Source organism: Kogia breviceps, chromosome 5 (assembly GCF_026419965.1).
Source record: "Kogia breviceps isolate mKogBre1 chromosome 5, mKogBre1 haplotype 1, whole genome shotgun sequence".
NCBI lineage: Eukaryota > Metazoa > Chordata > Mammalia > Artiodactyla > Physeteridae > Kogia > Kogia breviceps.
Window position 1 is genome coordinate 39,315,062 of NC_081314.1, and position 25,772 is coordinate 39,340,833.

General features: G+C 37.6%; 2 protein-coding genes across 7 annotated transcripts in view; one reads left to right on the top strand and one right to left on the bottom strand.

Annotated features, from left to right (window-relative positions):
* Positions 1–3,347, top strand: part of RARB (retinoic acid receptor beta) — a 432,877-nt gene extending 429,530 nt beyond the window's left edge. Inside the window, exons 7-8 of one of the 4 annotated variants that reach the window (XM_067033889.1) lie at positions 46–204; positions 1,862–3,344. In XM_067033889.1, the coding sequence (XP_066889990.1) occupies positions 46–204; positions 1,862–2,058 (356 nt within the window). In that variant the 3' untranslated portion in view covers positions 2,059–3,344. Of the gene's footprint in view, positions 1–45; positions 205–1,861 lie in introns of all 4 variants that reach the window. The other 3 variants (XM_059065578.2, XM_059065580.2, XM_067033890.1) reach the window with 3 other exon arrangements.
* Positions 3,348–3,393: 46 nt separating this feature from the next.
* The window catches only part of TOP2B (DNA topoisomerase II beta), a 65,673-nt gene continuing 43,294 nt past the window's right edge, over positions 3,394–25,772 (bottom strand). For 2 of the 3 annotated variants that reach the window (XM_059065568.2, XM_059065569.2), the window contains exons 20-36: positions 25,611–25,759; positions 24,822–25,053; positions 22,696–22,830; positions 21,889–22,089; positions 20,711–20,906; positions 20,477–20,568; positions 17,498–17,653; positions 17,257–17,340; positions 15,475–15,669; positions 13,229–13,373; positions 12,847–13,008; positions 11,108–11,309; positions 10,111–10,190; positions 8,818–8,928; positions 6,514–6,636; positions 4,866–4,960; positions 3,394–3,890 (exon numbers count right to left, since the gene is read on the bottom strand). In XM_059065568.2, the coding sequence (XP_058921551.1) occupies positions 3,723–3,890; positions 4,866–4,960; positions 6,514–6,636; positions 8,818–8,928; positions 10,111–10,190; positions 11,108–11,309; positions 12,847–13,008; positions 13,229–13,373; positions 15,475–15,669; positions 17,257–17,340; positions 17,498–17,653; positions 20,477–20,568; positions 20,711–20,906; positions 21,889–22,089; positions 22,696–22,830; positions 24,822–25,053; positions 25,611–25,759 (2,526 nt within the window). In that variant the 3' untranslated portion in view covers positions 3,394–3,722. The remainder of the gene's footprint in view (positions 3,891–4,865; positions 4,961–6,513; positions 6,637–8,817; positions 8,929–10,110; positions 10,191–11,107; positions 11,310–12,846; positions 13,009–13,228; positions 13,374–15,474; positions 15,670–17,256; positions 17,341–17,497; positions 17,654–20,476; positions 20,569–20,710; positions 20,907–21,888; positions 22,090–22,695; positions 22,831–24,821; positions 25,054–25,610; positions 25,760–25,772) is intronic. The other variant, XM_059065570.2, reaches the window with a different exon arrangement.

The following is a 25,772-nucleotide window of genomic DNA, read 5'->3' on the forward strand; positions in this document are numbered from 1 at the left end:
TCTTTCTGTCCTGATACTATTTAATACCTTACTCCTGGAATCTAGACCGTCAGGACCTTGAGGAACCAACAAAAGTAGATAAGCTACAAGAACCATTGCTGGAAGCACTAAAAATTTATATCAGAAAGAGACGACCCAGCAAGCCTCACATGTTTCCAAAGATCCTCATGAAAATCACAGATCTCCGCAGCATCAGTGCTAAAGGTATGTCCGCCACGCTGCACTCACCCACCAGGTGGACTTGCGGTCCTGACCACATTATATTGCTTTTTAAAACCCCGTGTTTTAATTGAGGATGTTTGATAGTAGCTGCCTTTTTGCTATTATTCTGGAATTCATTTCTCATTGGAATCGAAAGGAATTAAAGAGTACCTGCCTTTAAAAACAGTAAAACCTCAAGTCTTACCCTACTCAATGATCTCAGTAGATTAGGAGAGCTTTAAAATTCAGATGACTGAGTGATTAGAAAAACTGTTTCCAAGAGAGCATACTATATGACCGGCATTTTAATTTTCTCGTTTTGTACATTTCATTCCAGCTTTCCATACGTGCTCTGGTTTGTGTAAACTTGATTTCAGTTTTTCCTGAACACCCAAACCGGAAGTTTTTCAGGTTCACTAATTTTTTATTAGTGCTTAGGGTGACCGTGACTGGTTATGCATCTCTCTCCATCAGTCTAGCCGTTGTTCTCTCAGTGTGTAGGCAGATTTAACTTCTGCACCTCTAAGCAAAGGGATTCTTGCCTTCCAGAGAGGTGTAACTATTTTTTGCCTAGTGATTTCCAGTTAATATGGCAACTGGAGCAATTACAGAAGTGCCTGGAGCCACATGGCAGCTGAGTGTGAGAGCAGGTCTTTCCTACCGAGAAGGCTCAGCAGCGTCCCTGGAACAGACGTGCTGTTGTTGTCACTCCCCTTCCCTGAAGGCCTGGTGAGCCAGGGAACAAACGCGACATTTCAGAAAGTGCCTAGAAGCACAGCGAACGTGTTTGACAAGGAGTTTCCTTGTAAGAGTCAGTGAGACCCTGAGTTCATCCCTAGCCTGGGATTAAGTGTAGAAGTCACCAGTCTTGACCACTGTCAGTCACTGCGATGTCTCTGATTTTATTTTTTAACATCTTTATTGGAGTATAATTGCTTTACAATGGTGTGTTAGTTGCTGCTGTATAACAGTGAATCAGCTCTACGTATACATACATCCCCTTATCCCCTCCGTCTCTGATTTTAAATCTGCGAGGCTGTGGAACTTCATACCGCCCCTGCCTGTACCTAGCTGGACGGTGCTGACGGAGCGGACACATTCTGTAACCTGCATCGTCCGGTGGCCACCAGCCACACGTGGCTCTCAGGCCCTTGAGATGGGGCTGATGTGGCCAAGGCACGCTTGTCCGTCGGGAGTTAACCTAGCAGGTGTAAACACTCGCGTGTACTTAGCGGCCACCATCCTGGGCAGCACGGTGCTACGTCGAGCGGGTGATCTCGTTCGCCACACGTCTGTTTCTCAAGTCCCTGCCTGCAGTGGTGGGGAACTGCTCTCCTTTCACTGTCTCTCTTCAAGATACACTCTTTCTGGTCTCTTACCAGGAGCTTCTCTTTGCAAATTTGTCGAGTAAATATATACTGGTACTGTTTCCTAAAACTGACAGAGGTGTGGAGTTGTCACATTTAAGTATGTCACCCTATCTCTGCTGCTCTTCTACAGCTGAAGTGGAAATGTTTTAATGGTGTCAAATTAGGAGAGCCTCGGGGAGTCCCTGGTAGCACGGTTCTCACCCACCCTTGTTAAAGTAGATGAAAGTTGATTCCTGGTGATCACCTTGACTCCGTATCTCTACCAGATTTCTCTGATCTCTTTTGAAAAGGTGCAGAACGTGTAATTACCTTGAAAATGGAAATTCCTGGCTCGATGCCCCCTCTCATTCAGGAAATGCTGGAGAATTCTGAAGGACATGAACCCTTGACCCCAAGCTCGAGTGGGAACACAGCAGAGCACAGTCCCAGCACCTCGCCCAGCTCCGTGGAGAACAGCGGTATCGGTCAGTCACCACTGCTGCAATAAGACACTTTCTAGCCACTTCCAACATTCCCCAGTACCTTCACTCCTGGGATTTAAAATGCAAGGAAAAAACATTTTTACTGCTGCTTAGTTTTTGGACTGAAAATATATTCAAACTCAAGAAGGACCAAGAAGTTTTCATATGTATCAATATATACCCCTCACTGTCTAACTGAAGTACAAACTTTTTGAATTCTAAAAATCAATCAGACATTTCATGCAACCGAAAACCAGTTAAAAGCTTCTATTCTCCTCTGTGAACACTGAAGATTGCATGGCAAAGACCCAGTCAAAATGATTTACCCCTGGTTAAGTTCCTGAAGACTCTGTACATACAGAAGTATGGCTCTATTCTTTCTCTCCTATACGTTTGGTGCTTTCCTTTTGTCTTGCATACTCCAAATAACCAAGACACCAAGGTTATGGAACGGATTATACTGTTACATGTCCAGTTAAGAAAGGGTCAAAAAGATAACTGTCTTGCCTTCACAGATCAAGACATCGAGGTAAGGAAATGGGACTGTCGTACAGTGTGGCAAGATAAGGCTGAAGGTGTTCTACTTTAGTTAGTGTAGAAGCTTGTCCTTGCTCTCTGGATGCGCTCAGACCGCATCTTTTCTGTCATGTTGCCCAGTGAAGTATACAACAAATTCACTGCACTAGCAGAAGAGAATTCTGTATCATCAGTGTAACTGCCAGTTCAGGTATCAAATGTCATTTTGTTCAATTGTGGATGTCACTTTAAATTAAAAGTGGTTTATTACTTGTTTAATGACATAACTACACAATTTTTTTAAAAAGATACATTTTTACAGTAATGATAGCCTCCAAGGCAGAAACACTTTTCAGTGTTAATAAGTTTTTGTTTACCTGTTCACAAGCCATTAGGGAGGTTTCATGGGATAATGACGGGCTGGTCTCTCACCTGCACCGTGTAACTAACTCTGTATCCTTCCTGATTCCCGCTTGATACTGGGGGGATTTGCGTTGCCTCCCAAAGTCACCGGCAGAGAATCCGCATCCTCTGGCCTGGTTCAGTCACTACGAACAGGGTGGAGGCTGGGGTGGAGTGGTTAACAGACCCAAGTGTCTGTCAGTTTCTTAGTTCTCATTTAAGCACTAGTGGAAATTTTTTTTTTTTTTGATATATTAGCAAGTCTGTGATGTACTTTCACTGGCTCTGTTTGTACATTGAAATTGTTTAACAATGCTTCTTTCTATGTTCATATACTGTTTACCTTTTTCCATGGAGTCTCCTGGCAAAGAATAAAATATATTTATTTTAAAGGTGTATGAGAGCTTTTACTGCACATTCATCTTCAGTAAAGAGACGGAGAACACAGTTCCATTTTTAATGTTTAAATTTCATTTCAAAAAGCAGGTCTGTAGTCTGCAATCAATCATGACAATTAAAATCTGTGCTAATGCACAAGTCTATAACAATTCTACAAGCCAATCAGACAGTACATGACATTTCAATGAGTAAAAAAGAGCATAAAACTGTATGTGTAAGAACAAAATGTTAAAAGGCCTACCACAATAATAAAAAACCATCAATTACATCGTCACATTAAAATAAGCCAGATGTACAAAAGTCTGAGACAGAAAAGACAAAAGGGACAACACAAGTTATCTGCTGAAAATTGTTTTCTGTGCTCTGTGGGCACCTAATTAAACATCGCAAAATCGACATCTTCTTCTTCATCCGACTCTGCAAAATATTTTACTTCTTTCCTAGCCCGACCAGTCCGCGGCAGAGAAGGTGGTTCAGAAGTGAAGTCTGATGGGAAGATGTCCACATCTGAATCCTGATCAAAAGATGTTTTCTTCGGTTTCTAGACATTTTTTTAAAAAAGAGATTTAAAACCCCAAAGTTAGGAAAAAAAAAAAAAAAAGACTAGTGTTAAAAAGAATTATTCCTTACACTTCACTTATATTTGGGAAATACTACCAACAGTGGTTCTTTTAAAAGCAGAACTGTAATGCTAACTTAAGTGTGAAGCCAGTTACCTAATCATTTTCATGAAGGGAAGAGGAGGATTAAGTATAATTTGCCACCTTGGTGATCTCATAATACCACCATTACTTATTTCTTTCTAAACTTATGTTACCCAGCAAATCTGCACAATGCACAGATGAGTTAAAATTCAAGTTGTCTCATTGGTAAGTACCTATCAATTCATAAGAGGAAAATAAGACTTATGGACAGTATGTAGTGCATGCAGTAAGCGTTTATAAAAGGCAGAGGAGAGTCACGAGGATGGGCCACCGTCAGCAGATGACTGGATGGAAAAGGTCAGCGTGGAGAGCACCACGGAGCTAAAGTCATCTGTTTGTGTTTTTTAAGTTTTAAAAGGAAGTGGGGAGAGAGAGAAAAGGGTGGCATTTGATGTTGTTAATTTACCTTAAAGAGACAGTGTACTGCTGGAGAAGGGTCAGACGAATTGGGAAAATTAGCCACAGTCAAATGAATTCAGGTTAAAAAGAATCAAATCAGTCCGGGTCAAATAAATTCAAGTTCAAAAGAAATAGCCTTTATTTGGTCTGGAAAGTAATATTTTAGGGTAGCATGTAACTTCTGCCACTGCAGGACGTGGAAGACTCTAACAGGCTAATTTATGCCGCCCTTTATCCAAGAGGTGGTCCCGATTATATAAATTTTACACGTGGATAATTTTTTAACCATATACAAGCCCCCTATGGATAAGAGATGCTAGGTTTAAATGTTACAAGACATTACAGTAACAAGCGAACTAAGCCAGTTACATAACATTCTTAAAACTGTGTATTAAAAAGATGCTCCTGATTACCTTGCTTGTTGTTCTAGAGGTTTTCCTGCCAGGGTTATAATCACCTTCGTTTTCAGAGCCAGATGCTTTCCTCTTCTTTGCCCCTCGGCCTTTACCTTAAAATGATACAAAGGGGTTTTTCCTCCCAAGGTTAATAAGTGCAATATAAAAAGTGTCAAAGCATTATACTTTTACTTCTTTGGCATGCCCGGTTGGTACTGCAATCCTGATCTCTTACTATGATCAACATAGAAACAGTGTGTCAGCACCATTTCAGTTCTGGGGTTGACATGACTAAGGAGTATTTCACCAATACATTTAAATTAGTTGGAAAGTGCTGGTGACAAACTTTAATGACCAAACCCCTAATGCATAAAAGAAACCTTTGCATTTTGCACAGGTGGTACTTGGCCTGAAAAGAAAATCTCTTAGAAGAGAATTTGTTACATTGTATGCGATGAAAAAAATTAGTTTCTAATTTGTCATAGACCAATACTTCTAAAAATATAGCATGAATTAATAGAAAAGCAACACATACTTTCTTATTAGCACAGATTGTAAAGGTTTGGATGCTTACTGTAACTTCTCCTGCCACACAGCAGTAAGAGCCAGTTGCATATCCTATTTTAAGTAGCACAGCCCTAAACTAAATTCCCCAGTATTAATCATGAGATCATCTGTCAAATCCATATTCCTTCTCAGACTAGAATCACCCCATGCAGCCTATTTTTTTTTTCATCTACCTAATCTCGCATGCTCATCATTGGAGGAGGAAGGGGAGAAGGTAACATGTAAATGGTCACCAAACGTTCTCCATCCTACAATGATGCCAGAGAAAGAGAAAAAGGAAGTAAATGGCAATTCTAAATTTTTTAAACTTTAAGAGCTATGACTGATTGTACTAGTAAAAGATAGCCTAAATGGTCTTGGGATGTCATACTTGATCAAATGAATCAATGGGATGGCACTATTGAATTTACAAAGGTTTCAAACCATGCACAGCCTAAGTACCAACCTCGCTAGTCACTATGTTTCTTTTCTGCCCCTTCGGTTCCCTGTAGGTCTGTATCTCCTTATCCCAACCACCGCTTTAAGAAATAAACACGTTGATAGTATCTATCAGTTGGACGAAAGACTGAACAGCTACCCTTAGTGAAATCATGTCTTACATATTTTAAGCGTCTTTAAGGACTTCGTAGATTCTGGAGGCAAAGAGGAGACAGCAGGGAGAGGAACTAGTGCTGTGCCCTTGCGGGGGCCCTGAGAACAGCTGTTTCAGCTCCCAGATGAGGACAAGGCTCTGGTCTAAGAGTCCCCACTCCAGCCTCCGCCAAGGAGTCTCACACTTCAATGAGGACCCCCCCACTGCCTTTTATAACCACTTCCAGGGAGTCCACTGCAGGGGGTCTCTGAACCATTCTTTGGTACACAAGTTGCTGACTTACTTGACCTCTCTGAGTCTCAGTTTCTCGATTTGTAAACAAAGTGGACTAAATCGCTGTATTTCCTTTGTACTCTCATCCAGCACTGATTCTTAGAACATTACTTACTGAGGAGTGAAGCAATTAAAATAAAATAGGTACCCAGTCTCTCTAAATTCAGTGAGTAGAAGAGACTAAACACTTGCCACATGGAATATGCTAGAGGGTTATACAAAGATAATCCTCACCTTTGGGTGCTGTTGTCTTCTTTGGAACGCCAAATTCGGAATCCGAGTCAGAGTTTACAGTCTCTACTTTCTTCTGTTTGGGGGTTCTCTTGGCCTTAGGGGCTGTATCTAAAGATGGTTTTCCTATTAAGCAAATTTCCATTTTATAGATCAATGTAATATTCTTACCAACAATTCAAGCTGGAGGGAGTCCTATAACGATGGAATTTCTTACTGCTGATATAAAGTTGAGTAGCCTTAAATGATAAAATGATTTCTCTCCGTTTGGTTGCCAGTGTAAAGGCAAACAACTGCTCATGGGTGACAAAATGCTTTTTACTTAATTTTGCATAATTTGCCTTTTGATAATTCAATTGAGATATTTTAAATTAACAAGGGCCATTAAAATGAATTAAGCAATAACTTTTAAAAAGCAGTAGTAAAAAGACATTAATGATAACGCAAGTATAACCACATGTTAAGTTCTAACTTTTAAAATGTTTTAGAGAAAAAAAAAATTACTGGACCCTCAAATACCATGAATAGAAACTTCACTTCCATTCAGAGGTTGAAAGCCAGACTTGGTACTTTTATGTGAAAAGAAATATGAAAATTCTAGGTAAGTGGATAATAGATCCAAAGGCCTTTATTTTGATGAACTTTGTTTTTAAAGACCTTGCTTCATTTACAGTCTATGAAAATTGATAAATCAGCCTTTACTTGTGTGATTAGTAAAACCTAATTTGAAAAAAAAGAATGTACTGAATTAACCACACACTTTTCTATTAAAGAAAAACACTCACGCTCCTTCTGTGGAGAACGTGATCGCGATCCAATACACGGTGCTCGAGGTGAGGCCCCTTGTTGGAACAGGAGAGGCCCGCACGTTCTGTGGGCTTTCCTACCGCTAGAGCCACGGGGCAGCCCCCAAGCAGGAGTGCGGGCTCCACACGGTGGGGTGGTGCAGTGACTACCCTTTCTCCTGGGATGTTTCCAGGCCTGCAGTGTTAGGTGGCACTGGCGACGCTACCGGGCGGGTGTAGGTCGGGTATGCGAGTCCTCTGAGCCCGTCTGCTCTGAAGCACTGGAGCCACAGGACAGGAGTGGCTGTGCATGCTGGCCTTTCAGTTAATGCTAAGCTAACGCGTTAGGTCGAATGGGGGTGAACAGCCTGATGAAGGAAACGGGCTGACATGTTCAGAGAGGGAAAGGGCTCCCCAGTTTTCAGGGTGGTTGTAAGATGCTCATATCAAGATAAAAGATGCTTAAAGGGAAATTACAGGGCCCGTCTCAGTTTGCGTTTTCCAGAAGCAGACCCCACCTGATCCTAACGCAAAGAGTTGAGTTAGGAGTGCCCATTTGGGAGGTACAGGAAGGCAGTGCAGAATGAGACAGTGAAGAGAGGGCCAGGTAATGGGAGGGTGTGGAGCTGTCGTCACTACGGAAGCTTCAGCGCGTTAGGAAGCGGAGAGCTGGCATGAAACCCGAGCGAGCTAACCTGAGGGGCACGAACCCTGAGAGACGTGCAGACCCGCTTTCCTCAGTCACAGGTAAGGGGTGGCGGGCACAGCAACAGAGAAAGTCCTCAGTAGAGAAAGACCATGGCCAGGGCGGGGCTAGAGGGCCAACCAATTTCTCACCACCGCCCCAGTGTGTTCAGAATAGCAGGGGCTTTTCACTGTTGTTCTGCTGCATCTAGAACGTGTGTCTACAATGGTGGTGTCTGTTGTGCGCTTCTAAGATCCTGAAGGGACATTCCATACTGTTTATTTACTTTCTGGGTAAGTGGTGATTATCTTTTAAACACAAAGTACTAACACCGACCTCCTTCAAGGTATGTGCCTCAGTACCAGCAACAGATTCATGAATCAACTCCAATCACTTATTCATAAACAATCTAAGGTTAGGGAAAAGAAAGCTGCATGACTCACAAACGAGGCCCAGACTGAGCCGAGCGATGGCTCCCAGGAGGAGTTAAGGCGTGGCCTACACAGCTGAGGCAGGCAACTGCTCTCAGCACAAACTCTCAGCCTACTTCACAACCCAACAACTAACTACAGCACAGCTTTACCAGAAAGCTGTCTTTCCATATCAATGCATGGGATTATTTTATAATTACAACAGCTTTAAAATGAGGTCTTACAGACATCTGAATCATTACCTCACATGGTTAGAAAATGAGGGATTTTCCTCATACACATTTATACTTTATACCTATTTTCTATTGAAGTCCTAGTGCAAAGAGTTTCCAATTACATTAAATTTCCTTTAACCATCTCGATACGTTTTATGCGATGCTTAACAAAATCAAATGTAAGTACATACCCTTTTTAGCAGCTACTGTTTTACTTGGAACTTTTTCTGTTTGTTTCAGACCAAATGATGGTGAAAAGACAGAAGCGGAATCTTCTTCATTACTGTCAAATTTAGCTGAATCTAAAAATTACAGTTTTTTTTTTCAGTAAAGAGATTCTATAAGGACCACTTAGTAGTTAAACTGATTCTTTTTACTGATGACATCTCTTTAGCTAGATAATAGATCTTGTAAGTTCCTATTTTGTGATCATATAATCCACAGTATACAAACAGCAGAAAATAAAAAATATAACAATGTTATATTTCAAAAAAGTTAACTCTGTTGTAGAACAACATAGAAATGCATACAGTAATAAAAATTCCTAATAGTCCCAAACGCTAATCATTTAAAACATAACTGACCAATTCAAAAACACTGACGACTTATTTTAAAATGAGACATTAAAAAGTTCTCACTGTGATTTATTTTAGCATTTACACATCTCATTAACCATTTCAGGAATATCAGTAATAACATTCATCAACCTTACGTGATTAAAGGTTAATTGAAAAGGCATGTAGGCTTACCTTCAGTTTACTTTTACACTCAATTTAATTAATTTATCAATTCCTCCCTCCATCCTTCCCCCACTCAAACCAAAACAGGGACTCTTAAAATGGCAACTTGGATGTGAAAGTTTTATATAGCTGTTTTGACATGCTTTCAAAAATGCCTATCTATCAATACATATAGAACCTGTACCAGATCTGTGTGGCTATCTACATTTATGTGTGTATTTAAAAAATGGAAAACAGTAACTCAAATGTAACTAGGTTGTTCTGACCTTAGAAATTCCACACACAGAAATGTAGGCAATAAAAAAGTATGCACACTGATTAAATTTGCTTCTATGAAGGTTCTAGTCTTTTAGCTACTAGGGTTCAATAAAACAAGTGCATATTGGTACACTTGTAGCTTTAAAAAAAAAAAAAAGCTGTCATATATCTATTCACATTGCCATGAAAATTAAACTTTGATCTTCCAGAATTTCTGTCTATACTTTTTTCTCGCCTTAAAACACTCACACTCCCCCCGCCACTACACACACACACACGCACACACACACAGGTTTGCATCTGCTTCTCCACCTAAATGCTTCCATAATGCTGATTTTGACCAATCAGTTGGGAATCACCTCAGGAAAACTAAATAAACCTTATTACATTGGGGAAAATGTAAAAAGAAGGTAAGTTTTTTACGCATAAAAAAAAATCCATAGCTATAATATGTAAGTAACCAACAAAAAGACTAAATGAGCATACCATCTTCTGACTTCTGAGAGTATGAAGGAAATGAGAAGAGATTCCCGTAATCCTGACCTTTCTTGTCATGGGAAGACTTTCTAATAGAAAAATTAAACACAACAATATAATGTAAATATCTGGTTTCAACTTTGACAATTTATATATAATATGTACTGCAGGATTATAATTACAGAACAAAATTTTAGTTCTCTCATTTGTTTCCTTTTGCTAAAGACAGGGCAACCAAACTCCTTCCTTCTCTCTCATAAGCATAAGTGTGCATGCATACACACAGAGACACCAGACAAACCACTGATTTAACAGAAGAGCAAAACTTTAAAGTTATTCAAAATATCACTAAATTTTATGGTTGACAGAACCTCTTCAGAATTTAACATCAGCAAATTACTGGCAAAAATCCAAGAAAGAATCTCCATCAGAAGAGGCAAGAATCTGACTTCTAATACTTGACTGCTTGTGGTTAAAATACTTCCTTAAAAATCTGAAATAGTTCACAGACTTCACATCCTACATGTTACATGTTCACACTCACCACAGGCAAGAAAAAAATCAAGGCCAAAGCTAGGGAGGAAAATTAAACCTCTCAATTCTAAAGATTTAATAACTTTTCTCTGAACCAGGGGTTGTCAAGCTATGTCCTGTATGCCTGCTGCCTAATTTTGTAAACAACATTTTACTGGAACACAGCTACGCTCGTTCATTTACATATCATTTATGGCTGCTTTCCTGCTACAAGGGCAGCACTGAGTAGTTGCAACAGAGACCATATGGCCTGCAAAGCCTAAAATATTTACTATCCAGCCTTTTATGGAAAAAATCTGCCAACCCGTGCTCTAAACTATAGCAACGGTTATATAAACAGCTGCAATGTTCAGCAGATATATTACTTCATGAGAAGGACCTGACCTAGGATGGAGCTTACTGTAAGATTGCTGCAGATGCCCAGACACCTAGCTGCACCATATAGCTGAAAAGCAGTTGCTGTGTTACTTACTCTGGACTAGCTTTGGATTTGCCTGGTGAAAACGTATATTCATCTTTATCTAGGCCATCTGAAGGGACAAATTCATCTTCTCCATCATTTGTTATGGGAGATGCTTTAACTTTCAATTCCTCTAAATCATTGTTGTCATCGTCATCATCGGCGTCATCGTCCTCTTCTTCTGAGAAATCAAATGTGTACTTAGGCCTTTCAGCTAGGACAAAAATAAAAGTGAGTGTTAAACTCAAACCCAGCTTTATCAACATGAAATACTATTCCAAACACTGCACTTGAAAAATATTCCAGCTGTCTCTTAAAATATACAAGAAAAAAAAGAAAAAGACAAGCATTAGAGAACCAAAGTCGACCACTCTGCCTCAGTTACTCGGATGGTGCTGACATCTGTCCTGTACTCCCTGGAGGCTCTGGGGCAACGCTGCATGTCTCGGGAGAGGGTAAGCTGATGAGGCCACTAGGACACGCTCGTCATGCTTAAATCTTACTCAAAACAGTGAGGAAAGCAGTCATTATGGCCACCGTGAAAGCGACTGCTAATATATGAGATTTCCCATTTCTGCAATTACGAAAGACAACTCTTACAGGTCTTTAGAAAGTGCTGCACTTTCTTTTAACCTCTTCCATAAAAACTCCTATCGTCTCTTCACAGTAGTTTTACTATGAAATAAGAGAAACAGTCATTTTTCAGATGAATAGTAAAAATAGAGGTAAGACCTCAATATATTAGCAAAACAATATAATGCATAAAAAGGTACCAACTATGGAGAAAGGCACACTGGTATAATGCAAGTAAGTTTTACTATAATTTCTAGCATATACTATGGAAGAAAGTTTTAAAGTCATTTGGATGCTATGCAATTTTACACTTCACTTTAGATGTATGGAAAAAGCCTAAATACAATTTTAAAGCATTTAATAAATTAATTTTCATTTAACTTGTTACTGTGTTAAAAATTCGCCTCTAAACTACTGCAACATTATAAATCAACTATAATAAAAAAATTTTTTTAAATTCACCTCTATTATACGACCTATGCACAGTAGGAAAAGAAATTCAATCACTTAGTGACTGAAGGCCTGAGATATAATTTTAAAAGTATCTCCCAAAGATAAAACAATCATAATATTTTATTATTCATTTTATGTAAATTAGGACTTAACACGATTTGAGAAGAATCTATAAAATAGGACACATCAGTTTTTAATTATTTGAAGACTTCAAATTAATGATTCAGAAAGGATCAAATCACATGCTTAACAGCAATATATATTAGCAAAATAGGATTCTGCAGCCTAACTCTAACACTGTAATTGTCTAAATTATGCTGTGTGCATATGGAACCAGACCCCTAATGTAGGGGAAATTCTTCATGATACAAGGGGTAGAAAACAAAAAGAACACTACATAGCACTTCTATGGATCCATCACTGCTGGTATACTACACCAAGGTACGTTTTTTTTACCAAACATCTTCCAACTATGGAGGGAATACAACCCAAACTTTGTAACAAAAATCAATAAGAAAACATGACTCACTTTAGAGAAATTTAGTCCAACTTTGCTAGAAAATAGCATTCTGTAAAGGTTTTTCTGTCTTCATGAACTATAACTTCTGAAATACTAAAGGTTTCATACTTCAGAAACACTGATGATACCAATAACACCAACTTATGAGTAATACTAACTTTGTCAAACCATAATATATAATAAAATATAAAATATATCAGAATACCAGCCGCTCTCCTAAGTAAAGAATCTCGTGGAATAACCACAGGTTCTGTTTCTTCCAAGTCACTTTCTGACTTGGATTCATCGTCTGACCAAGGATTCCGTTTCTTCACTTTCTTTGCGCTGGGTTTACCAGATGATGAAGGTGCTTTTCTCACCCTGGTACCTAAAAACAAATGAGCAACAATAAGATATGTATCAATACTTATCCAAACGTCATTAGTGAAAATAAAACTACTGTAATGAAAACTTCATAATAAAATAAGAAATGTTTGTGAAAACTGGAGACATTACTTCGACTACTAGAAAAAAAGTACAATCAAAAGAATCTGGTAACATCCGGGACATGCAGATTTTCTGACACACACACGCTAGCAGCCCCTCACCAGGACCCTTTTTCTCCCCTCTGGGCCTGGGGCCTTTATCTACAGGAGCTGCCGGGGTCGCCGCCTCCTCTCCTGCACCGTCTACTTGTGCTCCACTGAATTCTTCATCGAATTCCACTTTCACTACTGTGGCATCGAGGTCACCCTACATATTGAAAAGAAAACCAAACCGTAAGTAAAAATAAAAGTTAAATTAACACCATATACTTTAGAGATATACTTCCAGCCAAGAGATCGCGTTTTCATATCAGATGAGTAAAAAAACAATATAAAGTGTGATTCTATTGAGGTCCTAAGAAATTACTTCAATCAGACCCTGTTTTACTTTATTTCATGCAGCTGTAGAAGATGACACTGCTTATCACTCTAATCTTGTAGTACCTTCTGTGAGATGACAGCTACTTAAAACCAACTATGAAAAATAAGAAGGCAGCTTTTGATTATCAGAGGGACTTTCAGACTCACAGCTAAATATACCAAAAGGTACCTGAAAAAATACATTCCCATAGCTCACGCCTCTATGTACTAGAAAAAAATCTTCAGATTACTGAATGAAAATAAGTAACCCATGTCTTATAATGCCTAGCAGTACATAATGAAGTCCCGTGACCCTGAGACAGAGGGAGGGAGGCCCAGGGCAGGGTCAGAGCAGAGAAGGAGCCTTTCCGACTGGGCGACTGGGCTTCAAAGAATCAGGTAGATTCACCAGGTGAGGAGAAGGAAGGAGGGAAGCGCGCCCCAGGCACAAGATAAAGACTGCTGTCTGCTAGGACTCAATGAAAGGTGAGGGGGAAGGGCAGCCAGATGGAAGCAGGCGTGCACCAGGAATCACCGTATAACAACAGGCTCATTGTCTGGAGACATCACTCTGGTGGTGAGAGACAAGACTGAGAGGACTGAAGTGAAGAAGGCAGAAGTCGTGACTGGATGACTAGAGACAGGATCACTAGAGCCACACGGCTTTAAATTATCTCAGAGAAAATACCGAATTCTAAGACAGTGTCGGTGTGGACCAAGGTAAGAGGGGTGGTATTTGAAACTTTCATAGACAGTCAGTAGGACTGAGTTACAGACTCAAAGAGAAAACTCCCAAGTTTTCGGCCTATGTTAGTGACAGCTGGTAGTGCCAGGAACTGAGATCAGGCACAGAGGTGGGAGGGCAATTTTGAAACCCAGATAATGGGTCCCTGCAAGTGTGCTGAGTCTGCGGGGCGTGGGATATTCTGGTGGCTGTATTAGCATGGCCCTCCTGGAAACATTACAGCTTCAGGGCATCGATTAAAGAGTCACCAGTGTAAGTGATAAAAGCTCTGGGCACAAACGAGGTCACTTGGGGAGACCACGAAAGGTGAAGAGAAGTGTGCTGAGAACGGATCCTGGCTAAGACCTTCGGAAAAGGAAAGAAACATTTTCCTGAGGAGAGAGCAAGTTCTATATGCAGGTGAACCTGTGAGACCTCCGTTTATCAGAACCGTGGAAGAGAGGGATCTCCCTGGTAGCACAGTGCCCCCAGGCTTCAACTCTTTGTAAGGAGAACTCTCCGATCTCACCACAGCTCTCAGGTTCACCTCCCAAGCTCTATTTAGACTGTGGGATGCATCTACCTATATATCCCCTGGGTTCTAAATCAACCTGCCTAGAAAAATCAAACTCTCTCCTTGAGACCGTCAGGCCCCTGCTTCTCAGCTCTGAGCAGCCTTCTCGACACTTCCTTCCTCTGGCTAACTGTTCCATCCTGCTGGAGGGTATGGAGATCTCACGCTTTTAAATCCCCTCTAACTCTCATCAATGCCAATGATATATGCTGTGTTTGATGACTTTTTAACTAAAGGTAAAAACAAATAAATAGTAAAAGTTGACAGCTTACTTTGAAAGCCAAACAGACTCTTTTCATAAGACTTCCTTAATTGGTCATGATATAGAACTAAAGTTTATATTTTAAAGTTGATAAACTTTTTGTTGTTGTTCCATGATTTTAATTTAGAATGCTGAGTAGAGTATTTCTCTCTCTCATTTTAGAAATGGAATCAAGTGAGTAGGTCTTTACACATATTTGGGTCCTTGACTAATATGTCTTCATTCTATGTATGGATCAACTGTTCTCAGAACAAGTGATTTCCAATCACAGTGAAACATATTAGAAACAAAAAAAAAAACATGACTGAAGTACACAGTAAAATTAAAATACCTACATACATCATTATGGAGGTGGAGTCCACCAATGAGCTAAAACAAGAGACATGTACCTTTTTCTTCTTCAGCAACTTCTTACTGGCATCTGCCTTCATGGCAGTAATTTCAGGAACTATTCTTCTCCCGAAAGGCGAGGGCATTGTCTCTTCCAGTTGAAGCTTCTTCACCTTAGGTTTGCCAACTTTCCCTTTTATTGCTTTTCCAGCCATCCCAGCCAGAACATCTTCTCGTTCTTGCACTTCCACTTTCTGGAGTGTAATGATTAAGGATGGGGAACAGGGCGGGGGCATAAACAACTCATTAGAAAAGAGAGTTACCTACTGCATAAGAAGTCAAATCTAACTTTATTCATTCAGTAAGGAACAAAGCTTTCCTTTCAGGTGATCTAATCTAAGAAAAAAACAAATAATTCTAAGTCAGAAGACCTGGGCTGGGGACTTCCCTGGTAGTCAAGTGGTTAAGAATCCGCCTTCCAATGCAGGGGACATGGGTTTGATACCTGGTCAGGAAACTAAGATCCCACATGCCGTGGGGCAACTAAGCCCACGCGCTGCAACTACTGAGCCCGCATGCTCTGGAGCCCGTGCACCACAACTAGAGAGAAGCCCGCGTGCCACACCTAAGGCCCAACACAGCCAAATAAATAAATATTTTAAAAAAAAAAAAAAAAAGAGAGACCTGGGCTGTAGTCCCAGTTCTATCTAACTAGCTTCTCATTTGCAATACAAGGGGGTAGTAACTAAATGACCTATATGGTCCTTTCCAATTCTAGGATCCTACAATGTATTATGGGATCAAGACTTCTGATGACCTGGTATCATCAGAATCCCACCAAATCACATAAAAAAGGCAGTTCTGTTAACAAATATGAAGCTATTCTTTACTATTGTATTAGTTTGCTTCATTTTTAATGGATATTAATTTTTAAATGTGTAAGTCAGCAGTAAAAAAAAAAGGGTCTGCAATTTTTTAAAAATCTAACTCATAACAATATAAGAAAAGTATAAATCAAGGCATAATTATATTGTGGCACTTGAAAGATCATTAAGGGAACCCAGAACAATAGGACTAAACAATTCCAGAAATTTTATTAGGCAACTAATACACCACATTCATTCTTCAGAGTTCGAATTCTGACTTGGGCCATAAAAATAAAATTAGAACATGTGGACAGTAAATCAATGAAACAACTAAAAAGTAATAAATATAAGTAATATATGAATAATAATAAATAGTAATTTACCTTGTGCTACTCAAAATCAGATGATCATACTGCTACTGTGAATTTAATTCTAAGATTTTAAGTGAGCTAACTGCTTAAAAACAAATTAGGCAATTTTAGAAAAAGTTTATATTTTACATCTTTCTCTACATTTTTCTTTTATTTTTAAAATTGGAATTCTACCTGGAGAAAACTAAGCTATAACAAAAAATATTAAAATTTCTCGATTAAAAGTCTAAGGAGACTATCATTCTACTTATTAAAAATCAAAGTACCTATATTCAATCATATATATTGCTCTTACCTCTTTGGGGAAAAACATTAAAATTGAATCAATAAGTTAATTTGAAGTCAGTTAAGAAATTTTAACTAGCACAGAGTATTAGAATTTAACTTATTCTAAATTTCAACTCCATAGCTTTTATTCATCTGCATCAGACATAACTTTTCTTTATGGTTTCACAGAACTAGAAGCTTAATCCTCTGCAGCTTATAAACATATTAACTTTTGCAGAGTTAAAGGAAACCCTGAGGTAATTTAATTTTTTAAATGTTCATTCTTGTTTCATAAACATTACTTTTCCAAATATATTTTAATGGAGACTTAACCTACATCCAGTTCTTCAACAAAAGCTGCTAAATCTTCTTTCCAAAGATCTGAAGGAGATTTTCTTTTAAGATCACAAACCTCTCGCCCCTATAATAAAAAAGTAGTACGATTTAAACATTCAATTTTAAATGTGTAATTTTCAAATGTATACATAAAGTCTAAATAAAACTATTTTTGGAAAAGAAAAATAAAGATATGGATAGCACTTAAAGTTTCAAATTATTTAACCCACAAAAGTTCATACTTTTGCATCTCTCTGTTTAATCAGTTCTTCAACTTTTTCTTTAGTAAGAGACCATAGAGACATATTTAAAATATAATTAAAATCAGGGCCTGAAGGAGTTCCTGAATCAGAGGAACTATCATCATGCTGGTTTTGTGTTTCTTCCTCTTCTGCTGCCTGTAAAAAATAATAAACTTTATATTAAAGTCCTATATAATATCAAATCAATGTTGAATTTTATTGAATACTGAGTTTAAAATTCCATACATGCTATACTCTTAAAGCTACATCTTCAGGGTGGTGGGTTTATTTTAGATTATCTGCAAGATTATCTATGAAAGTATATTTCCTATAAAAAGTTTAAATTTTCTAAAAATGCACAATAAAATCATCAAAAGGAATGGTATATTCAGCCTCTATCCAGGAATCTGGCAAAAAATTAACTGCTTGAGAAGACACCACATCTTAAAATTAATAGAGCAGAACTAATGTTTTATCACGCATCGTGTTAGATCTTTATATTGGTGAGTGAACAATCTGAAACCTAAAATAAATAACACTTATGAAGAATGTTTTACAGTTATAATAAATATGCTAAGGTAGTCAGTCACTACAGATGTTTTCTTGATAAAGATTCCCTCAAGCAAGAACATTCATGCAAGGACTAAGCTGAAGCTCACTCCAGCATTTAACAGCTGGTGAGTCAGAGTCACAAGGGCTATTCTAAAAGTTTATCTATAAGGCCTTCTTTCATAGGAGCAGTTGCAATAAAAAATCTTAGGTTAATATTAAATTTCAAAGTCCAATGAATTTAATAGAAGTTATTATAGGTGACATCATCTTTAAAATTTTTAAAATAACAACAGCTGTTAAATAAAATTGCATCTCAATTTTTAAAGGCACTCAGATAATTAAAAATGACTGAGTTAGCCATGATACTCCATAAAACAAAAGTTCACTTCTAGCAATCAAAAGAGAAAAAAAAAAAAAGCTTTACAATTTAATTTAAAATTTTCGGTAAAATAATGTGCATATACAAAGTAAATGTTAGGTGTATTTTAGAAGTAAAGGAATAAAAATAAAAATTGCAAAGCAAGATGCTTCATTACATAAACAAAAGTATAAACTCAATTAAGTAACATTAGCCAAATAAAGAATGCTGTTGTTGAGTTGATATAGATTATTAAGTACCTAGATAATTTATGACAAATTAATACAGTCTACAGTTTTAAAAATTTCTTCATGAAATAGTGTGTTGCTATGGAATTTTAGGTTGCTACACTACTATTAAAATATTATTAAGGTGTCATAAAATCCTATTTAGACCCACACTTTAGAAGTCTATTTGCTCTAGGTTTTGATGACACACCAAGTATTGTTAATGGGTGCTCCATGAATATGTGTATCTATCATTGTTATCATGAAGATGACTAAGGATACTTTCAGGGGAAAAAAAAACGAAAACCAAGAAACTTCTCAAGTTCCAATGACAATTCTACCATGTTTTTGATCTTCTAATTATCGGCTTTATAATTCTCTCTTCTCCAACTCTACACAACAGGACACTCTTGTAGTTCTTTTTGTTTCTTGAACCCCCAAAGTGAACACATGGCCAAGATGCTGGGAACATTTTGAGGGTAACAAATGAAATTATGGAAACCAAGCACTAGCTTTTACCCATGAAGTCTACTTCTGCCAGAAGGGCATTCTCAAACCCTAAACACCTTTATTTTTTAAAACTAAACATTAAATTGATGAGCTTACTAGCTAATATTTTTTTAAAGATATAATTTAAACCAACAATGATACAAAAGGGCAAGTAGTGTATAAACCATAATTTGGGGTTTAAGAATGCAACAAAACACATTGAAAGGAACACAACATGCTTGAGTCATCTTAATTTTGAATACTCCCCCAATTTGTCCTACCCCATTTTCCTCAAATGAATAAACCTATTCTCTTAACATGTAATTGCTAAATATGTAATTTATTCTAATTTTACTTACTCTAACATATGGCAATCTATTGACAGTTCAAAATTTTTAAAAAAACCAATGTAAATGAAAACACTATTTCAATGGAATTTGATGAAAAATATGAGAAACATTATGGTTGAGAACTCATGAATGTTGGGAAGTTTAAAGTTTCAGTTCAAATTACATCACATAATCATAACTATTTTTTAAAGATGTGAACTTTCAGTATTACATATATATACAATATTCTAATTAAGTATCTGAAAATTAATCATTTCCTACTTTCTTCCTTTTGTACATTTGTGTTCTCAATCACAATGCTGTAATGCCTTTTCAAAATTTTTTTTAATTGTCCACAACATCAAGAAGCTAATTCTTGAGAAGAATCTCAACGTTTCAATATCCCATTTACTGAATTAATATTAGTATTCTATGATCTAAAATGGACAATTTAATAAAACATCAGACTTTTAACCTGAAGTTCCAGGGCTTAAGATCTCCAGCTAAAGACCTAAGCATAGGTCAGAGCACATACTTGGTGCTCAATAAATACTGATAAATATTGACCATTCTGTCTCTAGTCTCCCCAGTGTACACCAAAACCAGATCAAGTTGAGTGGTGAGTGGATTCCACATTGTGGCCACAAACTGCCCAGGGGGGAAATGATTTCTGTACTACCAGTATAGTTCCCAGATAGTGACATGCACCTCACAAAACCACCACCACCACCATCCTTTAATGGCAGGCTCAGAAAGAAGGCTGAGGAGACTAAGCGACCTCCAACCGGAATCATTTCTCCAGGCCCTGGCTGAGCCACACTGGCAAAGTGCTTGGTGGTGGGTGTGCACTGCCAAGTTCCTGCACCCTATCTGTTTTGTGGATACACAGAAGACTTCAGTCTCCAAACAGACTACTCAGCACCTTTAGCAGTACTAAATTCAAAATTTAGGGGTTGGGGTTTTTGTTTGCTTTGGAAGTTGCTTTTAAAAGCTTCTCTGAATGTCTCATTCTGCAAATGATTACCTTTTCTTGTGCTTCTTTCCAGGCTTTCACTGGGTCAGATTCATAACCTCTCTGGACTAACATTTGAATCAAATCTTTCTTTGACCTATTCTCTATGTGAGGGAAAAATAAAGTTAGGATCAAGAAAAGAGAGTCAATTTGTATTTGTTTATATTCTGATAAAAACGTCTTCTATTAATAAAGTTTTTTTTTCCATTTTAACTAATGTTCAAATTTTTAAAGGTTGCATCTTACCTATAGTAATCTTCCCTTGTATCTTCTCTAAAATGAAACGGGCTTGATTGTTAAGCTTTGTAGATTCTGCTCCCAGCATTCCTACAAGCCACTCCTTACGTAAACCATAATAGCTTAATCGTAAATCAAAGAATTCTTTCAAAATGTCTTGCACAGTTTCATACTTCTTCAGACATCCCATATGATCAAAGAGTACCTAAGCAAAACACAAAGTTTTTGAAGATTATATAAATTTGTGTTGGTATTTTTAACTTGTACACTACAGTATTTAAAATAACCATAATACACGTATATGAATACACACCACCCCTAAAAGCCAGAACAAAATTATTAATATTCCTTTGGTGGCTCCAAGAAACTGATAAAATTCTATTCTCAAAACTATGAAAATATTTAAAATTGGAATAACTCTGAAAGATAAAAATAGGTCTTTAAATAAAGGTTCTTACTTAAAACTATATAAACTATGGCTATAAAGCCACCTAATAATTTTTTTTCAAACTAAAAACAAGCAAATTCTATCTGTAATCTGTTAAATATTAAAGTTCTCTCTCTCCCATATACTCAATGGACATGTATTTGCCTCTCTGTTGCTTTTTATGAATGGGCTATAATTCACTCAAACTTCAACTTAGAGGAAAATTTTACTTCTTCTCTTTCTCCTTTTTCTATCAGCCTTGCTTGGCAGATTATGGCACTTTTTCTCAGTCACTGTGCTATTGATGGATTTTTTTCTTTTACTCTTTCTCAAGTCTAAAAAGCTAATTTGGAATGGAACAGGGTAATCATACATGTTCACTTTTTATCTTCCTCCCCAATTATCTAAAGTTTAATAAAGCAGATTAGAGTCATGAGGAGATAAGAACTCCACACGAAAATGCTAATAGAGACAGGCATGAGGCACAAGGAGACCCTGCCAACAATCACTCTCAGAACTTCCAGTCAGTATGTGTGAGGGTATGTGTATCCTGTGTTCAAGCCCAGATGCACAAATGCAGGGTTGGGGTTAAGAGCAGAGGATAACATTAGAGGAAAAGGAATGTGCCTCTACATTCTTTAGCAAACATAAAGGGGGAAACGCATTCAGACTTACTATAGCTACTCCCATCATGAAGCCAATTACAAAAATCCAACTTACAGAATGCAAGGTTACATTCATAGTAAATCAAGTCAATTACCATGGAATTACAAGTAAGAGTAGTTTGAAGTTTAAAAACTTTGTGCAATCCAGCAGCTTCTGCTTGTGCTAGTTTCTCTTCAGTCATTTTCACCACAAATTTCACAGTTGTATCAGTATGGTATTCTTTATAATCAGAAATTAATGCTGGTGTTTTATCTGTTCCATTTAGCATAGGTTCTAAAACCTGTTCTTTGTATACCTATAAAAGATTTAAAAATAAGTAATTCCTTCATGACATACATTCATGTTCTTATTCTCCAAGTCATGCAATCCTTAAAACCTCTCAATTGCAGTGGGGAAAAAGGGGAAACCTCATCTCTATCACCTCCTGCCCAGTCACTACAGCTGACAGTACGTGGGGTGGTCTCAATGGAGAAAGACGATACACAAGGCACTGGTTCTGATCTGCTCATATACACAAGGCAAGAAGAGGCTGAGAGGACAAAGCAGAGGGCGTCAACTAGCACTGACGAGGTGACGCGCATACTTTTAGATCCAATACTGAATGACATGAGTTTATTGACCATATTTATAAGGGTTCAAAACACGATTTGTTACATACTATTTTGTCATTGCAACGTAAACAAAGATAATAGTCTTTTTAAAAGCTAGCTAAGTCAATCTACATTTAGATAAGTTAACTTTTAAATTACCATTGGAATATTCCAATGAATGTGTCAAAAGTGTATACATGAATGTTTAAACACTCTACAGATACAGGGAAAACAATCATATTCTCACCAGAAAAGACTGCCTAACACAACTGCCACACGCAGCGTACAGGCAGCTCACGTCTTATACCAACCTGTGTCCAAGTTCTTACGGGAAGCTCTGTAATCTCCACTGTGTTTCTATCCACCACAAATATCTCACCACTGACTGCATATTGGTTTTGACCAAGTTCTTGGATTGTTCCTTTAAAGTTTTTGTAGTTTGGAAGCTGTAGAGAAAAATAAAAACACCTAAAGGCCACAACTTCTCACTTGAGTGCCAGTGCCACCTTTGAATGCCCCTTAGTCGATGACTTATTGCTACCGACAGGTTCACACAACTGAAACTAAATTCCACTCATCAGCAATAGGCCCTCTCCAAATAATCACTCAATCTTGAATTCACAGCTTCTGTTAATATACTCTCAACAGGCCCCCAAATCTCAAAACCTCAGCACCACCTTTCCTGATCTTCCAAGAATATCGCTTTTTTCCAGCTTATTACCCCTCCATCCTTCCTTCTCCCCTAGATTAAAAATCCTTTAAATCCAAACTCCTCAGACATTACGCTACAAGCCAAGCTAATCTAACTTTTCTCCAGTGATTTGCCTTCCAGATCACTACTCTTCTTCCACGTTCCTCTTGAATATTTTGAATATTCTCACTTTCACTCACTCTATCCACCAGGCCTAGCGGTTATTCAGCTCTCCACACCCCATTCATCTATATAAATCTTACTTAGCCTTCTCAGCCTAATTACAAGTGATCGCTCCCTCTTCTAAAATTCCTATTTGTTATCATCACTAAGAAATCAGGCATATAGCATAGGACACTTCTGCTCCCTGAGCAACTATTAATACCTTTTGTCACTGTAAACTTCATGCCCAGAGGTCTCGCCTTGACAACAGATTAACTTTTTGAAGACAGAGATCATGGTTCTTTATCTTACCACCTAGCACAGTATCATATATAGAATATATATATATATATATATATATATATATATAAAACAAGTATTGATCAAATACACTGAGACAATAAGTACTCTAAATATATCTGAAATAAAATGCTATAATCATTAAAAGTAATTTGATACTTCTGTTAGAAATATTTTAAAGTACTTTAAAGTATTTAGGAGAAAAAAGATGTTAAATCATCCCCATAAGCTAATTTTCTTTTAAAAATACAAATATGAAATCAAACTTGGAGAGAAATACTTAAAAATATTAACAGTTTGTTTCTATATACATGGAGTATTTTTTCCTCTTTGCTTATTTATATTTTCTACAATGAGCACTATCATTTTTGTAATAAAAATATTCTTCTGTTTAAGTGTATCATGATAAAGGGAAATTTCTAGATGATTTTAAATCATGTAGAAGAGTGTAAGACACTTTTTTGAGGGTTTTTCTTGGAGGGAGTTTGGGGGAAGAACTGAACATGATGAATATCTAAGGTAAGTGCAAAAATGAAAAATATGGGGATTATTAAAATATATACAAGGTGTGTTTAAGCATCCTTAATGACTCTAATATGACTTAGTAGTTTAAGAACAATAACATAAAGTTGCATATAACTTTGTCATAAAAACGTTATTCTCTATATAAGTTAGATATTTGAAAGCCTGAACCACAGGGTACTTTAAAATTTTAATAAACAGTTTGTCCCATAAACCTTATATCCAGGCTTTTTCCAAATTCTATATCTTTTTTTTTCTCTTCCTTCCTTCCTTATTTATTTATTTATTTATTGCTTGCTGCGTTGGTTTTTCATTGCTGCGCACGGGCTTTCTCTAGTTGCAGCGAGTGGGGGCTACTCTTCGTTGCGGTGCATGGTCTTCTCATTGCGGTGGCTTCTCTGCATGGGCTCTAGGCACACGGGCTTCAGTAGTTGTGGCTCGTGGGCTCTAGAGTGCAGGCTCAGTAGTTGTGCTGCACAGGCTTAGTTGCTCCGCGGCATGTGGGATCTTCCCAGACCAGGGCTCAAACCCGTGTCCCCTGCATTGGCAGGCAGATTCTTAACCACTGTGCCACCCGGGAAGTCCCCCAAATTCTGTATCTTTTACAGTAAGCACACAAGTTACACACTAATAGGGTCCTTACTGTCTACAATACGTTCTAAAATGAAAATGGTTCCATTACTTTTCTAAAATGACTGGCCTTTGTTGTTTACACATTATCATTTGTTAAAACAACATAAGCAATAAGTTCTACGTAATCACCATGGGATGAGGATCCAAGCCTTCCAGCATCCGTCTGACGTTGTTCACAATCTCCCTAGCATCATAGTTGGGTAGTTTACAAGCCCATCCTGTGCCGATGCCCTCAGCACCATTTATTAAAACCATGGGGATTATGGGAATATACCACTCAGGCTCTACACGTTGATTATCATCATAAAGGAATTTAAGCAGGTTGTCATCCACAGCAGGGAAAAGCAGTCTTGCTAAAGAGCTAATAAAAGGAAAAAGAAAGACATGGAGCAATATCATGGTTTTAGAAAATAAAACTTCATACATAATTAAAGACTACATTTCAAAAAATATTTTAAAAAGAATGCACTTGTTAAGAATTTTGGTGCTTAATTTAAATTTAACAATAAAATTTACCTAACCTTATTACCAAATATATTTCTCTCAGGCACAAAGCCAGAATAAGACAGTCTTGTTTTACTTAAGTTATTGACTAACTTACCTGCCTAAATTCTTAGTATTGATAATAACCTTTTAAGGATTTCCTCTTATTCTGACTAAACCACAAAACCCATCTTCAGCCTAAAAAGTAAAGCTGGATCAGAAAAAATCCTTATGTTCATTAGGACTGGTTCCACCAATAATTCATAAAAACTGAGATCAACAAATTTCATTCTTATGTGATCAAATAATTTGGAACATTCACCCTCAACATAATACCCAATCACCTCTCTCCGTAGTTATAATTCTATCACACATTTAGTTAGTTCCAATAAACTTCAAATAGAGCTTTATACCATTATATCAGCAAATTATTACCTTAACATTGTGAAAATGTAACGAGGACTTGCAGCATCTTTGCCTCCGTGAAGCCGAGTTCCAAACTGACCAATGGGCTGAAGCAAGTTAATGTTGTTACTCCCCACAAAGTTCTGAGCCAAGTTCACTATAGTCATCATCAGTGCTTGCTGCAGAACAGAA